At 46.2% G+C, this 20,171-nt stretch overlaps 1 protein-coding gene across 6 annotated transcripts in view; it reads right to left on the bottom strand.

Moving 5' to 3' along the window:
• Window positions 1–20,171, bottom strand: part of obe (activating signal cointegrator 1 complex subunit obelus) — a 465,382-nt gene that overhangs the window by 429,474 nt on the left and 15,737 nt on the right. For all 6 annotated transcript variants that reach the window (XM_075697239.1, XM_075697242.1, XM_075697241.1 and 3 more), the window contains exons 4-6: window positions 4,597–5,153; window positions 1,041–1,223; window positions 126–259 (exon numbers count right to left, since the gene is read on the bottom strand). In XM_075697239.1, coding sequence (XP_075553354.1) covers window positions 126–259; window positions 1,041–1,223; window positions 4,597–5,153 — 874 coding nt within the window. The remainder of the gene's footprint in view (window positions 1–125; window positions 260–1,040; window positions 1,224–4,596; window positions 5,154–20,171) is intronic.

Genomic DNA, 20,171 nt, shown 5'->3' with positions numbered 1-20,171 from the left:
TGTTCTATTGAGGTTCTAAATACATGGTGTTCTATGGACAAGAGGATGTGAAAAGGTAAATACTTCGTTATATCGAGAATTTCGTTACATTAAAGTTCATTAAATTGAAGTATAACTGTACTTGCTTTTGCCTACGAAGAAATTCAACATTCAACTGCATGTCATCATCTTGCTCCTTGGTGTTGTTCTTCGTACGATCACGTCCAATCCTTTTTTCCTCTTTCTGAATTTTTTTCATGAGACTCTTCTCTTGTTCCGACTGAAATGGACAACAAAACTATGTTGCAAAACAGTCAGGGCAAGAAAATTTCAGAAGTGTACTCTTAATGAAGATCTGCTGCTGACATTACTTACAGAGCAATAAACACTTTAACCCTTTCAGGCACTGTGTACACAATTGAGTACGCCAAGGTTATGCATCAACAGCAATGGCACTGATGAAAGCAATGGCATTTAAAATGTGTCACATAGATCTGAAAACACTTCTGATTGGAACTGTGATGCAAGTATGAATAACATGTGCAAGAAGCTTTAGTAAAATGAGTGGGAATGTAGACGGTTGGGTATTTTTACTCAATGTGAGTATGTCGTATGCAGCGGGTTTACTTCCATCATTGTTTTTCACAATTCGTTGCACCAGGCACAATTTTCACGTGACTGGTTAGGCGCTTTTCAAGCCTGCTAGACATGAAATAATTGATGTTCTCATACTTGATGTTCCTGTATGAGTTTTCACGTGGAGTCTACAGTGTCTAAGCATGACAAAACAGACTAAAGTATTGAAAATTCTTAATCTATTTTGCAGCTGTACTTTTTATGATTCTTAACATGTAGGAAATGCGGTTGAAGTAAGTTTTAAATCAACAGAATCAGTTAGCACCTGAAAGGGTTAAACAGCAGTGTTCTTTCTGACCTACAAAAGAAAGCATGGTTTGTGACACTCGCAAGCAAAAAAATATGTTGTCTCAGCTCCAAGAGTAATAGAGTGATGCATTGGATAATGCAGAAAAATGTAAGCAGTGCACTTTTGTGTTTTTTACCTGAATAGTGACTTGGCAACCGTATGTGGGCTTTGCAGGCTGGTTCTTGAAGACAGGCACAACATCAGGGAAAGGTTCTGCCATGTTTAATGCATCAGCATTCATGGCCTTCACAAGCTCTTTACGATGGTCGAGGATATTATGAATCACACCAAGAAACTCGGCACCGAAAATTTCATACATCTGAAAAATGAAAACAGCCACCAACAGGAACAAATTCTAAATAGAAATTGACCACTGTCACATGCCCAATCTTTTGGTGATGGCTTTGCATAAGGAACAATGTTTGGTAGGTGTCATAGGCGTTTTGTATAAATTCAAGGACTGTTTTGTAGTATGTGATGTCGTGTACCCCACAATCATGGCTAGACGTGCCATGTTAGAGTAGGACAGCTGGCTGGAGGAGACAAAAATGTGCCACTTGTAATGCTAGACAAGTCCATACTAGGTGGCCAGCATCTACTTTCATCACTGGAAGGGGGACAATGTTGAGTCCAGCGGAAAGTACAGCCAGTTCCAAGTACAGCTGACAGCCGGTGTAAGGGCCACCTGCAACTTCTAAGCACAGCTGCCGCCACTACAGTAAAGTGATGGGGGAGGGATCAGGAGAGACATGAGCACACAAGTCTTGCCAGAAAGACTTTTTCATGTGTAGGGAGGATATGCATTGGGTTGGCTGTGTGCTTGCCGGTCAGCAGCAATGTTGTGAAGCACGTCCTTGAATTCAGTGTACCCTGATGCATTTCAATCATAAAGGCATGCATCACCTCACAGACTTCCTTGGCTGCAAGTGATTGTGCAGATGTATACAAAGCTTTCAAACATGCATGTAGCAAGCACCACTCCTACTTCTGACACAAGTGCCTACTCCCACAATAAGCTTCACACACAAAAGAGATATCCTCATCTTACCTCAATATTTGTTCACTCAAACATCAGCTAACATACACAAGGTCTGTCCCAAAAGTGCACACAGAGTCAGGAAAGAAATGGGATAGGGTGTGGGAGTACTGCTCTCACACTTGCCCCTCTTGAGAGTACCCTGTTGACTTCCAGTAGGAGCTAGACTGCTGTATGAGAAGCCTGAATTCATGCGTATTTGTGCAGCCCATTTGGCCATTTCAAAAGATAGGTTAAAGGATCAGTGCCCCATTTCTTGTAAAACTGAGTAAGAATGGGGCAGAAATTTCAGATGTCACGATAGGCCAATGGAAAGGGCACGCTGAATGAAAAGAACTGTCTTCAAGTTGGTTCGGCATGTTCGGGACGGCCGAGAATACCCCACAACGATGCAAAATCAGGATGTTCTTCTTCTTCGCGTGAAGGTGCAAGCATTGATCATTGATCATGTGCATTCTCTCACATTCACTGACCACCGAAAGACTTATCAGAAGCACTTGGTTTATATTAAAGGCATTTGGTTTAGGAAGGTAATTTATTCATACAATTGTGAAGGCAAAATTTGGAAATAAGAAAAGGTTTATGTAAAGTTGGTAACAGGACTGCTCACTTCTGAGCAAATGTTTCAATGAAAACCATCTTTTGTTGATTAGAAAACCTCAAATGAAAGTGATAAATTATTATGCATCTTCTTACACCAATGCTTTGAAGTGTTTGAAAAATTAGGCTTGTCCCAGGTGACCACATTTCTCGAAAAAGGGCACTGGATTTGGCGCCAAGACAATGCCCTTGCACACTCTGCATTGATAGTGCATGGTGCACACAATCCCATAACTTTGCTCGAACACTCTTCCCATGCAATGCCCTCCCCCCCCCCCCCCTCAAATGCAAACTGCTGCTGTGGAGCCAGCATTTCGGAGGTGTCACAAAAATTTTAAAAAGAAGTGACCTCTCTGCTGAAGCACTTAATAAGAGATTACTGTTAAGGGTGCTTCCTGCAATGGAAGGAGAGGTGAAACCAGTGTATTCAACAGTGATTACATTTAAGGTGATCACACTGATGTACATGTAAATTCATGAAATGACATTTTAAATAATGCACTGCATGATTTTCGAACAGATCTCATGCTATGTAAATTGGTGGCATGGCCAAAGTATAACGCTGGGCCAGGTCAAGGTGCAAGCTCTCCTTTCAGTTCCTATGGTGCAAGTCCAGCATGGGGGCTACTATGTTGACCATGGAGAGCTGATATTCTACAGCACTATGTGAACATGAACCATCAGTTCTTTCAGCTCATTTGCCCTTCCTCCTACTTACCATTCAGCTCCATATAGAGTGACAGTGGCATTGCCAGCCATTAGCCTACAGTTTGTACTACTTGCTTGTGGCTGCATACTTGGGTACATTTAGAACATGTTTGCTTTATACTGTCAAAATGTAGCTGTCCAAGGTGCCATCTACAAATTGAGATGGCACCAAATTTCTTAAATTTTATTGGCAACTAACACAGTAGACATCTGTTTATTCAATTATGGTTAATTCGAGCTTTTGGTTAATTCAATCCTGACCGAAGGTCCCGGCCTGTGCCCATACATTTCCAGGAGCCCAAACTTTAGTTATTTTAGTCCTAAAATCGGCCTTAGCTGGGCAATTCGAACTTGACTGGTCAGCACACACGCCTGACCTCTATGGTGACCTCAGTAGCAAATCTTTTAGTGGCAACGTCTGTCTCGGCAGAGCTTAGGAGAGAAAAGGTGCTATACTTGACATCGGCAAATTCCATCATATTGTCCGATTTTGCAGTGACAGCATTTTGAGCCAATCAGAGCTCAAAAGATGGCAGAATTCACCAAGGTCCAGTATAGCACCCCAGGAGTGCACTGAAAATACGTCATCTCCAGTCGAAAACAGCTATTTTCAGCTTGCTCTAAGAAGATTCTCAAGAGAGAACGGCAGCACACAATGAATAATTATGATATTCACCCAACTGGTCTGAAAATTGTCTGCACAGTCCAATCAGATATTAGGCCTGCTATATTTTTCTTGCTAAAAAATCAGGTGTGCAAAAGGTTACCACTTTATTTAGGAGCTTTAATGTAATTTCGAAATTACTTTTCTGCTTTAAACACACAGAAAATGGGCCGGTGTCTGATGAGGGAGCATGTCAGAATCGGGCAAATATTGCCAAATGAATCAGCGTCTGGTACTGTCAGGGTTGAATTAATGGCAGTCGATTGTACTGGAAATGTGCACACTAATACTACAGGAAAAACTGCTTTATGTTGCTACAGCATTGTACAGGTAAGAAAATGCTTCCAGCTTGAAATGGGTTCGACACCACGATAGAACGTTAGGTGGAATTCGAGGCAGCAGCCCACCAAATAGTGCCAAGGCAAATCTATGCACACAGCTTCAGACATCATTAACTAGCACGAAAAAGACAATGAACGACAGTAAGAAGCACACAGGACAGAATGCTAGTTGTGCTGTATGTTCTGTCCTGTGTGCTTCTTGTGTTCTTCGCACTAACTAGCCCAACTGTCTTCTCTAGGTATGCACACAACCTGGTGCAAAAACAGTGAAGAAAAAAGGGTGAGAAACTTGCCAAAAGTGGACAAGAAATATACGAATGCAACAGTCTGACAAATGACTTACCTCTCCTTCGAGTTCCTTGTCGGTACGGTGCGAGTCGAGCATTGGGGCTACTATGTTGACCAATTCCTCCACAGAGAGACCCAAATTATTGCCTTTCAACAGTGCTGCCTGCACTTGAGCCCTCAGCCAGTGGCCATCATAGCGGCTCTTTGGCTTGCTCTCCGTCACAACGGGGTCCTTATAACTTATGTCCAGGCAGGCCTGGTCTTTGACAAACAGTTCGTCCTCGGAGCACGCATCAACCTCATCGTCCACAAATGGCTGAAAGCTGCCTACTTTGATGCGACGGGCAAACTCAGCAGCCTCGGGGAATGAGTCTTCCAGGCTGTATTTCTGTTCAAGCAGCAGCTGCCTCGTTTCTGGCGGCAGCCAAGAGAAGATTTTGTGGACTAAGAGGCAGGCCTTGTTTGCCAGTTCAGCAGAGAAGCTGCCAAAGGCCCTTTTGAGCTGCTGACGTTGATGCTCGGTAACATGGCTCTGGCAATGGTCACCTTCAAATATTTCCAGCAGTTGCAGTGCTGCAGCGTGCAGAACTTCTTCAAGGCAGTCACCACCAGCTGCAGGAACAGTCATTAGCAGTGTAAATAGTTAAAAACTGTTTCAACATTCTAATTTTAATGCTTTCGCGAATCCCCCCCCCCCCCCCCGTCCAGAAATAGTGTGTTTTTCAGTGCATAAATCAGTCAACATGAATTTGTTCACACAACTGATCTTTCTACATGGCATTCAAAACATGGGAAATAGTACCCAATTGGAAACAACCACAAAATAGATAAATGCTTGTGGCTAATCTAGAAGCTATGGTGCAAAAGATGTGGACACGAAAACACACGAAATGTACACCACAAGCACCATGCATCTTCATGTCATCTTTTTTGCATCACAGTATCTAGATTAAGCATGCACCAACTAGCACAAGCTTCAGTGCTACTGCAACAAATGCTCGTGACCACAAAAGGTCACAAAGTTTTGAGCCAAAGAAAGCGAAATATATTAAGCCAACAAAAGAAAGCGCAATTTACAACATACAGTATGTATAAAGCATATTTTTTTAAACGATGGAACTGCAAATAAAATCAAGGACACACAAAGTGAGGAACCTCACTGTGAAGGATACACTATGCCATTGGAAAAAGCCGCAAGAAGGCAAAAAATGTTGCGATAAGAGTTTCAGTTCTGGCCTACCGCAACTCACGAAAGCAGTTGGAAATCCAATGGGGTTCAAGTGAACTTAGACTCGGAATGGCTGTCCTTCAAGACAGACAGGCAGTCTCGTTTGTCAGCAGAGCACTGACACTGGGCCTCTTCGATTTTCGGAGTTGTGGCAGCACGCTGACAGCCAGCTAGTTACAGTCCTGATAGGAAGTCACGTGGGCTGGTATCCCAAGACAACCTGAACCTGCCTGAAGTTTGCAAAATCGAACGCCGGGACAGCTGGCCGAATGTAAACATGCTACCAGCATGGCAGTGCTCAGTGAGTCCGGCGCGCGCTCGGCGTAGTCTGCCCATTTATGCGTTGCCAGCTTGAAAATATATAGTTGCATTCAGGGATACGATCACTTTCACGCAATTTCGCGCGACTCGGCGCAGGACGCGCACTGGGCCAACCTCGCCTTGCGCAGTGCAACAGATGGCCTCCGACACGGCAGATGACAAGACGCGAAATTGTGCGTAACTGATTGTATCCTCGAAAGTGATAGCTCCAGAATCCCTGCTCGCAGCAATCATGCCCCCACCGGCGACACTGAGTTGGCGTTGTGTCACCACTTCACAAGACATGAAAAAGCAGGATATTGGGTACGTCTCATGCGCATAAAATTTCGTACCGACCTGCTTGGGCTTCGATTTCAGAAAGTTTGTCATGGCTGATGGTGCTTCTCATTTTGACCCTAAGGAGCTGGGGACACGGCTGGCATATGAAAATGCATGCCACCTGTTACCAGCGAAAAGTTTCACACGAAAAACAACATTGGTCGCGATCATGAGAGAAATAAGCCATTGTATGTGTGTATAATGTACGTGTGCCTATTACTCAACCAATGCATTCTTACATCAACGGCCTGCAGTTCGGACACATATCGGTTTTGAGCTGCCACCCAAGCATATGACGGAGAGACGGAGCGAACACGGGCTAGCTGCAATGCGTTCACTAAGAACGACAGAAAGCTGAGCTAGTTGGTAAGGATTCATTATGCAAAAAAGAAGTGAGACGTGCAGACAGGACACAAGAGTAGAGAAGTGGACAACACGAACGCCGACTATCAACTGAAGGGAGCACTGAGGCAAAAAAAGAAAGAAGACACAAAACTCATCTGCGCATGCTCAGGAATGGTAACACCACGTGTCAGTCGGGTACATGTGCCGGTCTACGTGAGAGATAACTGTTAAGGCACTTAATCTCTTCCTTATGTTAAGTAATCGAAGGCTGACTCACGCACGCACTTCCACCATTATAGATATGCCATGACTCTACCATAAGACGCATATCTTCATTCTTATGCCTGTACAATATCACGCATTCGTCTAACTCAGGCGTGCAGTTACAATCTCGGCAATGTAGCGAATGATTAGAAGGCGATCCACCGGTTAACGACCTTTTATGTTCCATTAGCCTCTGATTGATACACCGCTCCGTTTGCCCTACGTAGAACTGGCCACAGCTAAGGGGAATTTTATAAACCACACCCATACGACAGTCAGTAAAACTGTTGTTCTTATTGTGCTTCACTGGACAAATATCTTCGTTTTTTTCCTTTTACCCACTCCTTTTTATTCTGTATACGGCAGCGCTTATCTTACCTAGCTTATTGGGAACAGTGGAAGCAACATTAACATCATATCTACTTGCAACTTTTTTAAGCCTGTGCGACACTGAATGAATATACGGAATAACCACTACTCTTTTTTTGCTATTACTACTTTCTGTAATCACGTCCGTCCCTCTCGAAACCGACTTCTTTAGGCGCTCAGCCACAGTGGCCACTGCTACACTAGGATAACCTGCTTCTAATAGGCGCTGGACCTGCGCATTAAAACTGGTGCTCATTTTGTGCATGCAGGATTTGGTGAGGGAAGACTTAAGGCACGACATGGCAATTCCGTTTTTTACTACTTTGGAATGCCTGGATTGAAAGTTTAGCAACGGCTTTGAAGATCTTGGGGAGTACTTCGACCTTGCAAGGTTTGTAATGCAAGGTTTGAGTAACGCTCGCTGACGCCAGCTATAAATCACTGCTATAACCTAATATAGTAGACCTAAGGTTGGATGAATTACACCAGGTTAGCCCTTGCTGTCTGGAAGATTGAAAGTAAAATGAAGTAAAGAGAAGACAGACTAGATCTAAAGTGTATGGGGATGCGCAACTCACGCGTCCCCTGATATGCTGTTTTCTCGCATAGCTCCCGTCTTCTGTAATCCGGCTTCTCCGCATGGCTTGGTGGCGACAGCAGTCGGTCTGGTTGAAGCGCATTGCGAGAGATGGCGCAAGTGTAGTGCGAGAGAGCGATGGCACGAGAGAGTCAGTGGGATTGGTCGGGCGCGACAGGGAGTAGGCTCTTTCTGTTTGGCTCGGGGTCGACAAGCGGCGCAGACATTCTGGCGTGCGCCGATCCACGCTTCTGCGAGATCGTCTAGCGAGGCCTACCCCGGAATGGACGAACACGATCGTTCGAACACGCCATCGTTTGCGTGACCATACGTGCAAAGGATAAGAATCTGATGCTGGGATTCAGGCCTTCTTGTTCATGGCAGTCCATGATGCAGCAGTAACGACGGAGACGCTTTTTCAAAGCTGAGCTAGGTCTCTCTGGATCGGCGTAGGAGATTCCTTCTGCTTCCAGAATTACGTCTCACGGAGAGTCTGTTTTCGTTAAACTATAGGCTGCGGCTAGCTCGCACTGTGGTCGGCGTGGTCTGTGAGAAGTGATGAGCCTTTTCGCACTTGCAACAGCGCAGAAAAAAGTGCGAATCGATGCAAAAGTCGGGCTAGAAACGTGCTTCGCCACAGCCAGGGTTCAATACTACTCAAGCTGATACTACCCAGATAACGCTTTGCGCGCTGCCACCAGGCGCCGCTACTATACCTCAAACTCCAGCGCAAGATGCCCATGGCTGCCAGCGGATCTGCAAGCGAGACTACCGGTTCAAGGCGGCGAGGTAATCAAAATGGCAGCAGTGGTGGCTTTGATTAATGCCGTTTCGGACCTGCAGTCACGGCAAAACGTCCGGAAAATCGGACAGCGTAAAGTTCTTGCGTCTGAAATTTCAGACGTTCTGATACATTGACTCTATGGGGTACGTGGTGGTGCCGCGAAGCCATCCAAATTATCGGGAATATGGAAAGTCGGTCATTGACTGTACACTGGCAACTCTCCAGCCGAGGACAGGACGTCAAAGACGATTCATTACAATTCTTGTCTGTTACTCGAGCCAGCAATACCGCGACTTTCGATCCTTTCAATAAAATTACAGCCCAATTTTCCCTGATAGAGGCACAAATTCCCCAAGTTTTCCCTGAGCTTTTCAAGACTACTCAAAATCACTGAGAATTCTCGGTTTTCCCAGTTGGTAGACACCCTGATCGATCAGCAGTGGCAGCACTGCCGTGGAGCAGTACTTTCGGTCAATTGCTTTCCAAGATATGATCACTTTTGCAAGATTTTGCGTAACTCGGCACCATATGCAAAGCAACAGCGCACCAAACTAAAGTACCAAATGTAAAGTAACAAACATCGTAAGGTACGTCCCGACCCTGGTGAGATCCTTTTTCTAACGCAAGCAAGTAGACGTTTGCTACGCATGTGGCAAGCTGGGCCATCGAGCGGATGTGTGTCCGACCCACAAAGAATCAACATGCAGAGGATGTGGTACAACCAACCGAGAGGAGTCACACCAATGCTCACCGAAATGTGGACCATGCAGAGCACCAAACCTGACGGCTGATGAAGCCTGCAAGCAACGTTTCCAGATACCATACGTGGTCAGAAGGCTAAGAAGGGAATGAGCCAATGAGGAAACAAGAGTACAACAAATTGGCAGCCCACCCATCAACTTGAAAACAGCGGCGGATAGACACCCTCGATCCAAGTGTCGCTCCCATTCCAGGAGTCATTCCAGAATCAGAAGCCGCTCAAGATCCAGGAGCCGATCCAAAGCTAGGGGACGCCCCTTCTCCAACGAGGCGTAGGTGTGCTTCAATTCATCTGGAGGACCTTCAGACCCCACTTCCTCTCAATATGGGCCCTACTCAGCGAATGCGGCGCCTTGCATATGCCAAGAGGCATGCTAAGGCTACGAGTTCACTCTCCTTGACTGAACACATCGTATACACGGACGCTGCACTGCCTGCAGACGACGTTAGTAACACCTGTTATGCGACTGCGTGGTACGCCCAGACAAATGAAAATCAGAACCGTCACCATCATATATCAGCAGAAGCAATGTCCAGCACCCGCGCTGAGCTAATGACCATCCTAGATTATTTGGAGTGGGCCCTCGCAACTTCATCTCAAACTGACCCTGTTCACCATCATGTGTACACAGATTCCCAGGCTGCCCATCGGGCATGTGCTAATATTATTTACACAGATCCCGTACTGCAGAACATCCGGCACCAGGCACGCCTGCTCCGCGAATGCGGTCATGATGTCACCATTCACTGGGTCCCTGCGCGCACTGCGGTATCCCCGGAAACGAGAAGGCTCATAGACTGGCACGCGCTCATCTCTCTACCGCGCTAGCCAGAGCCTCCGATAATCCTTATCCTCTCTTAGCTACCACACCTGAGGTAGCAGACCCAATGGCAGACAAGCATGCGACCAAACAACGACGTGCCGCCTACCTCGCAGCAGTGGGCAATCCACTCTCTATGTCACTTCCACCGAAGGTATTCACACGGCGAGAGTCAGTCTTGCTTCGGAGAATCCAGACAAGCACCCTCCTTACTCCTCACTTGTTGAACCGTTTCCACAAGGGTGGCACACCACCACCCGTAAGTGGGTTCTGCTCCATGTGCACATGTCGTGCTGATCTAAACCACCTTTGTTGGGAGTGCCCCCTCTACATCCCACCAAGGCTTCGTGCCCTGGCCACCATACAGCGGGGACCCTGGCCTTCTTCTCTCCGGACTTGGGCTTGCCCGGATACCACGTCTCCGGACCATGCCATCGAGCTCTGGCGAGCACTGTTGCTGTTCCTTCAGGACCCTGCAGCAGCACCCGTCGGCGATCGGCTCCGCGACAGCCACAAGCGTCATGCCGCCCCCACTTAGCTGCCTCCAGGACGTTCATCAATAAAACGGAGGCAGCCTTACCCTTCCCCTTTTCCAACAACACCCCTCCTCTTTCCACCGCAGCGTCTTCGACACATTTCATGTGGAATAAACATGGTTTCATTCATTCGTCAACGGCAATCAACCTGGGCCAATCGAGTCCGAGGAGGAGCTCAGGGAACACAGGTAATGCACGAGCGAACGCCAGAGTATGAGCATAACAAAGTAGGAAATGATAGGATAGCGCAACTAGAAGAAGAAAATGATAAGCTAAGAACCATGATAGATAAGCTCATTAAGGAAATGACAGAAATTAGAAGAAGCTCTCAGATGGCTGCGAGAAATCAACCACCCTCTACTAGCAGTGCTAGCAAGCAATCGGAAGTCTCTTGACCCATGGACGTTACCAAAAAGGGAGAGGGATAAGGAGACACCCATGCCGAAGAAGCGGGCCATAACAACATGTGAACAAGCATCTACCAGGGCGAAATCTGAAATCACAGAAATGCTCACAATGCTCAGTGACAATGTCAAGTCACTGAGCAAAAAGTCAATCACTGAGCACCTGAAAGGCTGATGCAATTCCAGTCAGGCACTAATAAGATATTCAAGATCAAAGCATATCTTAACAATACGGTGGTCCCAGCTCTAGATCCCAAGGCCCCTAAACCTCTCGTACAATGCACAAAGTTTGACAGTTTCACTACACTAAACAATACACCCAAGCCAAAGCAAGATGGCTACAGAAACTAGTCAATTCAAAATGTAGCAATGGAACTGCAGGGGCTACCAACATAAAAAGGTGCCCCTGCAGCAATTTATTCTATCCAACCCTGAGAAACCGCATGTTGTCCTACTCCAAGAAACGCCCACCCCCAATGTCACTTTGCCCGGGTATCGCTCAGAGATGAAGATCAATGACAGGGGGAGGGGAATTGCAACCCTAGTTAGTAACAGGGCTATGCACATAGCCACAATCTAAGGATAAGCGGTAAAAAGATGGAATACATCATGACAGAAATCATTCCAAACTCTTCAATTGGCAATCAGGACAGCATCCTTATTCCTAATGTCTACAGCAGCCCTAAGGATCTAAAGAAAACAGTCAAGTCCCCACTTACCAAAACAATCAAACTAGCTCGAGACTCACCGCTAATCGCTGACGGAGACTTTAACACCCGCTACCCCGCATGGCGTTACCTCTACAATATGAACAAATGGAAGAGTCCATGGCGCGAAGCAATAGATCTAGAGTTAACGTTCATCACGGACCCAGCATTCCCAACTAGATGCAGCACATCAACATGTTGAGACACGACTCCAGAGTTCACTTTTGTTCGCAACGCTTCGGAATCCACCTAGGCTACCTTGCACCAAAACTTGGGCAGTGACCATAATGAATTAACAATAAACTTACGGATTAGGTAGAAGAGAAATTTCACATAGTAGACTGGGACAAACGCCGTAAAATCAGAAAGAGAAAGGTGATTGAAGAAGTCAACCTAAGCTTGGAACAATGTACCGTACAACTGAAGAGGGACATCGGCACCACAACCAAAGAGGTGCTAACGGATCTCCCTATCAACAAGATGGACAGCCGATTGGTGCACCTCATAGTAGCTAAACAATCCCTACTTAACCTATGGAAGGCTCAGAGACTAAACCGTAGGCTGAGAAAGAAAATTGCTGAAACCAACTGAGCTATAGAAGAGCACCGCAAAACCCTCTCTAAGCAACAGTGGGATGAGGTTCGCAACTCTATAAATGGCCGAATGAGAAAAAAAAAACCTGAAATCTACTGAACCACCTAGTAGACGAAACGAACACAAAATCAAGTCAACACAACATGTGAAGTAAAATCCTGCAGGTGGCACAGAATGACTCATCCAAGTCAGAAGTTACTGCACAGCTAGTGAATAGGTACCTATCCGTCGAGGACACACAGCAGCCACCCCCTCCTCGACTGGAATAGACGGGATCAAGCAACTCAACTTTAGATGCTGAGTTCACAGTAGGAGAGGTCAGGGCAGCTTTACACGACCTCAATGGAAGATATGCCCCTGGTTCCGACAGGATAACAAACAAGATGCTCCGCAATTTGGATGATGACTCCATAGAGAACTTGACACAACTAATTAATGAGGAGCGGTGACGTTCCTGGTGAATGGAAGACTGCCCACACCATTTTAACCCCAAAACCGGGCAAGCCCCCTGGCCTCGAGAATCTACGACCGACCGCACTCCTACCGTGCGTGGGAAAGGTTGCTGAACATGCAATACTGAATCTATTATCTCGGTACCTGGAAGAGCACGATGTTTACTCTCACACAATCATTGGCTTCAGGCCTGGTCTATCTACGCAAGATGCCATGCTGCTACTCAACAATCAAATAATCAGCCACAAGACTAGGGACACGAGAGCAATACTGGGACTAGACATGAAGAAAGCCTTTGATAATATCCTCCATACGTTTATACTGAAATCCATTCCAAACCTCGGTCTGGATAGTCACTTTCATCAATATGTCGAAGCCTTTCTCAGTGGAAGGATGGCCACATTCAAGGCTGAGGACCTAATATCACATGCGATGAAGCTAGGTAAACGAGGCGCAACCCAACGAGCGTTCATCTCGCCCACCCTTTTCAATATCTCCATGATAGGTCTCGCCAGAGGACTCGAAGGCATACAATACACCACTTATGCGGACGACATCACGATATGGTGTACTGGAGGCAGCGATGGAGAACTAGAACAAAGATTACAAGACGCCATAAACATCATCGAAGAGTACCTAATCCTAATGGGACTCCGATGCTCACCCAAGAAATCGGAGCTCCTACTATACCGACCTAAGAGACAAGGCCGCAAACCCAGAGGATGGCTTCCTCCTGGGGAGAACGACATGACGCACCATACCAGGAGTGAAAGCGTCATCCGAAGGGTGGACCTGGGCTTAATGATAGCATCCAATGGGTCCAATAATCAAACAATTCTATGCATCGCTAAGAAAGTGGACAATGCAATCAGGCTCATCAAAAGAGTAACTGAACTTGGAGAAGACATCGCCAGACTAGTTCACACCTTTGTGCTATGTCACTTCGCCTACATAGCAGCCATGCACGAGTGGCAGAAATCCAAAAGAGACAAACTTAATGCATTGTTAAGGAAAGTAATCAAGGTAGCTCCTGGGCTACCTATGTACATGGAAACTGAAAGACTCATGCAACTAGAGCTGCACAACAAATACACTGGTGGAAATAACCATGGCACAAGAAAGAGCCCAGTTCATTCGACTCTCCATAACGCGATCAGGAAGACACATCCTCAAACGGATTGGTACACCAATTACAGCAATACATAATAACCATAGAGAAATTCCCAAATATCTGCGGAACAATATCATAGTCATGCCTGTTGCAAGCAATGTTCACCACATTCATAATCAGGGCAGTAGGCAAGCCAGAGCCAGAGCCCAATTAGAGAAAGCTAAAAATCAGGCTGAAGAATGCTTATTCATTGACACGGCTTTCATGTCAAATAGACGAGCCTTCACAGTGGTCCTTCTAAACGGCAAAGGTGAAATAGTCAACTCGGCTTCCACGTACCCCACACAACCAGAATTCACAGAACAGGTAGCCATCACATTGGCACTTTTAAACCCAAAGAGATCCAGGATCCTCAGCGATTCTAGTGCAGCCGTCTGAGCATTTGCCAAAGGAGTCATCTCTAGACAAGCCCTGGCAATTCTCGATGGAAAGATTGTCAAACCTCACACGATCATTTGGTTTCCTGCTCATATGGGAGAAATTATCGGTGCTCCTGTCAACCTCAACAAATTTGCCCACAATGCTGCACGAGGACTTGCCAACCGTGCAGCCACAAGGCCAGAAGATGCCGAGCTTCCAGATTGCAGGGACCATCTCCTCACGTACAACGAGCTAACCAAGCACTTCTACCTAGGACGCAGGGTCTTCCGCTCTCCGCACAGTAAACTAAATAGAGATCAGGCCGTTACGCTAAGGCTCTTGCAAACAAGAACCTATCCAAACTCGCTTTTAATAAACAAGCTCTATTCGGAGTTCACTTCGCCTGCAACATGCGTTAAATGTAACAACACCATAGATCTTAGTCATATGCTCTGGCATTGCTCCACACTACGCAGCAACAAGGACAACACTGAGGTGCGGTGGGACACAGCTCTACACAGTCTCACATTCAACAAACAGCTATGGGCAGTCCAACGGATCCGCGAAGCGGCCGAAAGGCTTGGCCTTTTGGTCCTGACATGGGAGTGGCCTGCTTCGGGCTAGGAAACTAGGGCGACCTAATGAACCTCAATAAAGTTTTTCTATCCATCCATCCACCCTGCTTATCGGTGTTGTAGCTGCCGGGTGTTGCTAATTTTGACTAGTTTTGAACACTCAACTAGCCTCAAACCACGCAAAACTTAAGGGCAGACCACACGCACACTTCCAGAATCTGACTCCTGGCTGCCCCTGGTTAGACACCTTGGCAGACTTATTGATAACACTTCAATATGCACAAGTTGGATATGGCTACTATCCATCAGTCAAGCTGTTGCAGGACAAAGTCAATCTGCACCACGTAACTGTTGTGTCGGCTGGTGCTCATCTTGATAAGAGCACTCTGCGAAGTGCGCATGCGCCACTAAGTGTTAAAAGCAGGGTGCCCCTTGCTAGCGGCCCTCTCTTTCTTGCCGAGCCTCAACCCACAAGCATGAGTTAATAAACGTCGTTCACCCAGAACTTGTCTGATCCTTTTCGGCATGCCTGGCGCAAAACATAACAGTAACACAGCCAGATTGGAGCATACAGGGTCCATTATGAAAGTAATGTGCATGATTTTATTATGATGCGACTACCCATAGCAGTGCGGTAAAACCGGTCAGGAAATGTGGCAAGGGTTTTGCTCTGCCAATGCAGCTGGTCACCAGTTTACTCCGAGCAGTGTGAGCGGATAACATGGCGCGATGGAGCATTTGCTTGAACAGCGATACGCTATCAAGTTTTGTGTGAAGCTTGGAAAGAATGCAACCGAAACATTCCAGATGCCTCAAGAGGCATTTCAAGGTCACAGTCAGGGAGGTGGCACAAGTTGTTTAAGGAGGACCGGGAGGAGGTCGCCGACAAACCTCGTTCTGGACACTTAACAACAACCAGAACTGACGAAAACGTGAATCATGTGTGCGAAGTTTTACGTTCCGACCGTCGATTCAGCATCCAACAAATTGCTGACACCCTACACATGTCCACATTTGCAGTACATGGTATAGTGACCAAGGATCTACAAATGCACAAGATCTGCAGGAAGCTTGTGCTGAAAGTGATAACAGAAGATCAGAAACAACTTCAAGTTTTGCGCTGTCAAGAATTGATGGATTTGATTCAAAATGAGCCGGACTTTCTTAACTCTGTCGTAACCGGAGACGAATCCTGGATGTTTGAGTACGACCCAGAATTGTAAAGGCAGAGCAGCAAGTGGCACACAAAATCATCCCCCCGCCCCAAGAAAGCACAAATGAGCAAATGTCGCATCAAAACGATGCTCACTGTCTTCTTTGACGCCCAAGGAATCGTCCCTTTTGAGTTCATGGAGAAACTATAAACTCAGCCTTTTACCTGGAGGTGCTCAAGACATTGAAACGCCAGGTCGTGCGCGTGAGGGCAGACATCAAAGACACGGTCAAGCTCCACCATGACAATGACCCCGCACGCCCATCATTACCAACTTCTTGGCCCGGATCAACACCCCCGTGGTCTCCCATCCCCCTTACAGTCCCGACTTGGCTCAGTGCGACTTTCTTTTGTTTCCCCGACTGATGAGAGCGCTGAAAGGAAAGCATTGGCAGCCAGTGGAAAACGTCCAAAAGCATGTTACAGCGTTCCCGAGACATTCCTGTCAAGATCTTTCAGGGTGCCTTTCAAGTGTGGCAGACATGTCTCCACAAGTGTATTGATGCAGAGGGAGAGTATTTTTATGAATTTTAACCATTTGAACAGGTCCGGTCAATAAATCTATTTTTCCCAAAAAATGTACGCTACTTTCATAATCAGGGTGTCTACCAAGTTGACATTTCCAAATTCCCTGAGTTGTCCAGGTTTTCCCTGAGAGCCTTTGCCAAATTCCCTGAGTGACACAGAACTTTGTTTTATGTCAAGAGACAGGCTGACACCATGTCGCCCGATGGTGTCACTCTCTAGTAAGCATGCTAAAAAATTTTAAAAGAAAACGACTTAATCCAGCTTGAATAGTATAAGGGGTAGTGTTTATTTTATTCAAAAAGAAAACAGAAAGGAGGAGTTAGTAAAATGCACAGCAAAAAAAATATATATATATTGGAAAAAATGCGTAAAACTCATAGTGAGACATTCTGAAATACAAATAAAAATGAGATGCATACAGAAGCAAATATTTTCGAAGATTAGCTATTTGCTGGAGGCTCCATATAGAAGGCAAGTCAAGGCGGGAGAATGCCTCTGAATTTTATAGTGACCCATCATAAATATATAGTAACTAATATTCATTCGAGTGCAGATTGCCATGTTAGCGTTTGTTAACGAAGCTTTTCCTCAAGTCTAAATATTTTAAGGCAGTTTGTCGTGTTCGTATCATCGCCTTCCGTTTCTCTACCACGGGTGCGCTTTAAAACCACGGCGCTGCAATTTTTGCTTCAGACTTTCCTTTTCTTCCTTCTCCTCCCTTAAGCTAGCTCTCTTAACTACTACACGCAGAGACAAAGCAACAACGCGCACATTCGATCACGCGCTTGCCGAGCACGTGATCAAGCTTTTCCTAGTCTCTAAAGCCGCTCGAGTTCGCTCTTATCCACGGGCGGCCACTTTTCCAAGACAGTATGCCTTCCAACCACTCGGAATCAGCAAAAATCGACTATCGCGGACAACATCAGTCCCTTTCTACGTAAGTATGAGGCTCAGAGCAGGAGGTATGGCGCTTCAAAGTAACATGGGGCCTGACGAACCAACCGACTAAGCTATCTTTCCGGGCAACATCGAAGGGTCACGAGTTCAAATCACCTGTTCTCTTCCTTTTTTCCCCTTTTCTTTCTTCTTTTCTTTAAATGTATTTTCCTTTATTTTATCACTGTATGGGAACCCTCCTAAAAAAAATTATATATATCCTCAATTATGTATGGCCACAGATGTGCAGGTTCTCTGGCCGAATGCCATCCATGCGGTATAACCGAGCTCAGATTGGTCTACCTTGACTGATCAAATAAGGCACCCCTGCAGGTTAAATGAGGCGTACAACTCCTGCGGGACCCGCCGTGGTTGCTCAGCGGCTATGGTGTTAGACTGCTGAGCACGAGGTCGCGGGATCGGATCCCGGCAACGGCGGCCGCATTTCGATGGGGGCGAAATGCGAAAACACCCATGTACTTAGAATTAGGTGCACGTTAAAGAACCCCAGGTGGTCGAAATTTCCGGAGTCCTCCACTACGGCATGCCTCATAATCAGAAAGTGGTTTTGTCACGTAAAACCCCATAATTTAATTTTTTAACTTAACTCCTGCGGGGACGGTAGAGTATCCGCCTCCCGTGCAAGATGACCGTGGTTCAAATCCCGGTGCCGCGCAATTCTCCGCCGGAAAATACAAAAAAAAAACGTGTGTTGAGAAAATTGCACAAACAGGCCTGGAGTGCGGCCTGATCCCGGTGACCAGAACCGGTAACGCACTCTCTCACCAGAGCAGGATTAGCCACCCTGGTGCAGTACTTGGCCACAACCTCCTATATGAATACAACAATCAAACCCCGGCCCTCAGTCCCCAGCAGCCGCGAAGCAACTGACCACGGCGGTGGTCAGATCTGTGACGCAGCAGAGGGTGCTAAGAATACCTGGCTCCGGACAGGCCGCCATTGGAGTCTGAACCTGGCAACGTTTAACGTTAGAATGTTATCTAGTGAGGCGAGTCTAGCAGTGTTATTGGAGGAATTAGAGGGTAGTAAATGGGATATAGTAGGGCTCAGTGAGGTTAGAAGCATATACAGTGCTAAAAAGCGGGCACGTACTGTGCTACCGGGGCTTAGCGGAGAGACGAGAAGTAGGAGTCAGATTCCTGATTAATAAGGAAATAGCTGGTAACATACAGGAATTCTATAGCATTAATGAGAGGGTGGCAGGTCTTGTTGTGAAACTTACTAAGAGGTACAAATTGAAGGTGGTACAAGTCTATGCCCCTACATGCAGTCATGATGACCAGGAAGTCGAAAGCTTTTATGAAGACGTGGAATCGGCGATGGGTAAAGTCAAAACAAAATACACTATACTGATGGGCGACTTCCAATGCCAGGGCAGGCAAGAAGCAGGCTGGAGACAAGTCAGTGGGGGAATATGGCATAGGCTCTAGGAATAGCAGAGGAGAGTTATTAGTAGAGTTTGCAGAACAGAATAATATGCGGATAATGAATACCTTTTTCCGCAAGCGGGTTAGCCAAAAGTGGACGTGGAGGAGCCCGAATGGTGAGACTAGAAATGAAATCGACTTCATACTCTGCGCGAACCCTGGCATCATACAAGATGTAGACATGCACGACAAGGTACGCTGCAGTGACCATAGGATGGTAAGAACTCGAATTAGCCTTGACTGTAGGAGGGAACGGAAGAAACTGGTACACAAGAAGCCAATCAATGAGTTAGCGGTAAGAGGGAAACTAGAGGAATTCCGGATCAAGCTACAGAACAGGTATTCGGCTTTAAATCAGGAAGAGGACCTTAGTGTTGAAGCAATGAACGACAATCTTATGGGCATCATTAAGGAGTGCGCAATAGAAGTCAGTGGTAACGCCGTTAGACAGGAAACCAGTAAGCTATCGCAGGAGACGAAAGATCTGATCAAGAAACGCCAATGTATGAAAGCCTCTAACCCTACAGCTAGAATAGAACTGGCAGAACTTTCTAAGTTAATCAACAAGCGTAAGACAGCGGACACAAGGAACTATAATATGGATAGAATTGAACATGCTCTCAGGAACGGAGGAAGCCTAAAAGCAGTGAAGAAGAAACTAGGAATAGGTAAGAATCAGATGTGTGCGTTAAGAGACAAAGCCAGCAATATCGTTACTAATATGGATGAGATAGTTCAAGTGGCTGAGGAGTTCTATAGAGATTTATACAGTACCAGTGGCACCCACGACGATAGCGGAAGAGAGAATAGCCTAGAGGAATTCGAAATCCCACAGGTAACGCCAGAAGAAGTAAAGAAAGCCTTAGGAGCTATGCAAAGGGGGAAGGCAGCTGGGGAGGATCAGGTAACAGCAGATTTA

This window comes from Dermacentor variabilis, chromosome 6, assembly GCF_050947875.1.
Source record: "Dermacentor variabilis isolate Ectoservices chromosome 6, ASM5094787v1, whole genome shotgun sequence".
Classification (NCBI taxonomy): domain Eukaryota; kingdom Metazoa; phylum Arthropoda; class Arachnida; order Ixodida; family Ixodidae; genus Dermacentor; species Dermacentor variabilis.
Note: the sequence above shows the minus strand (reverse complement) of the source record. Positions and strands in the feature narration are given on the sequence as shown.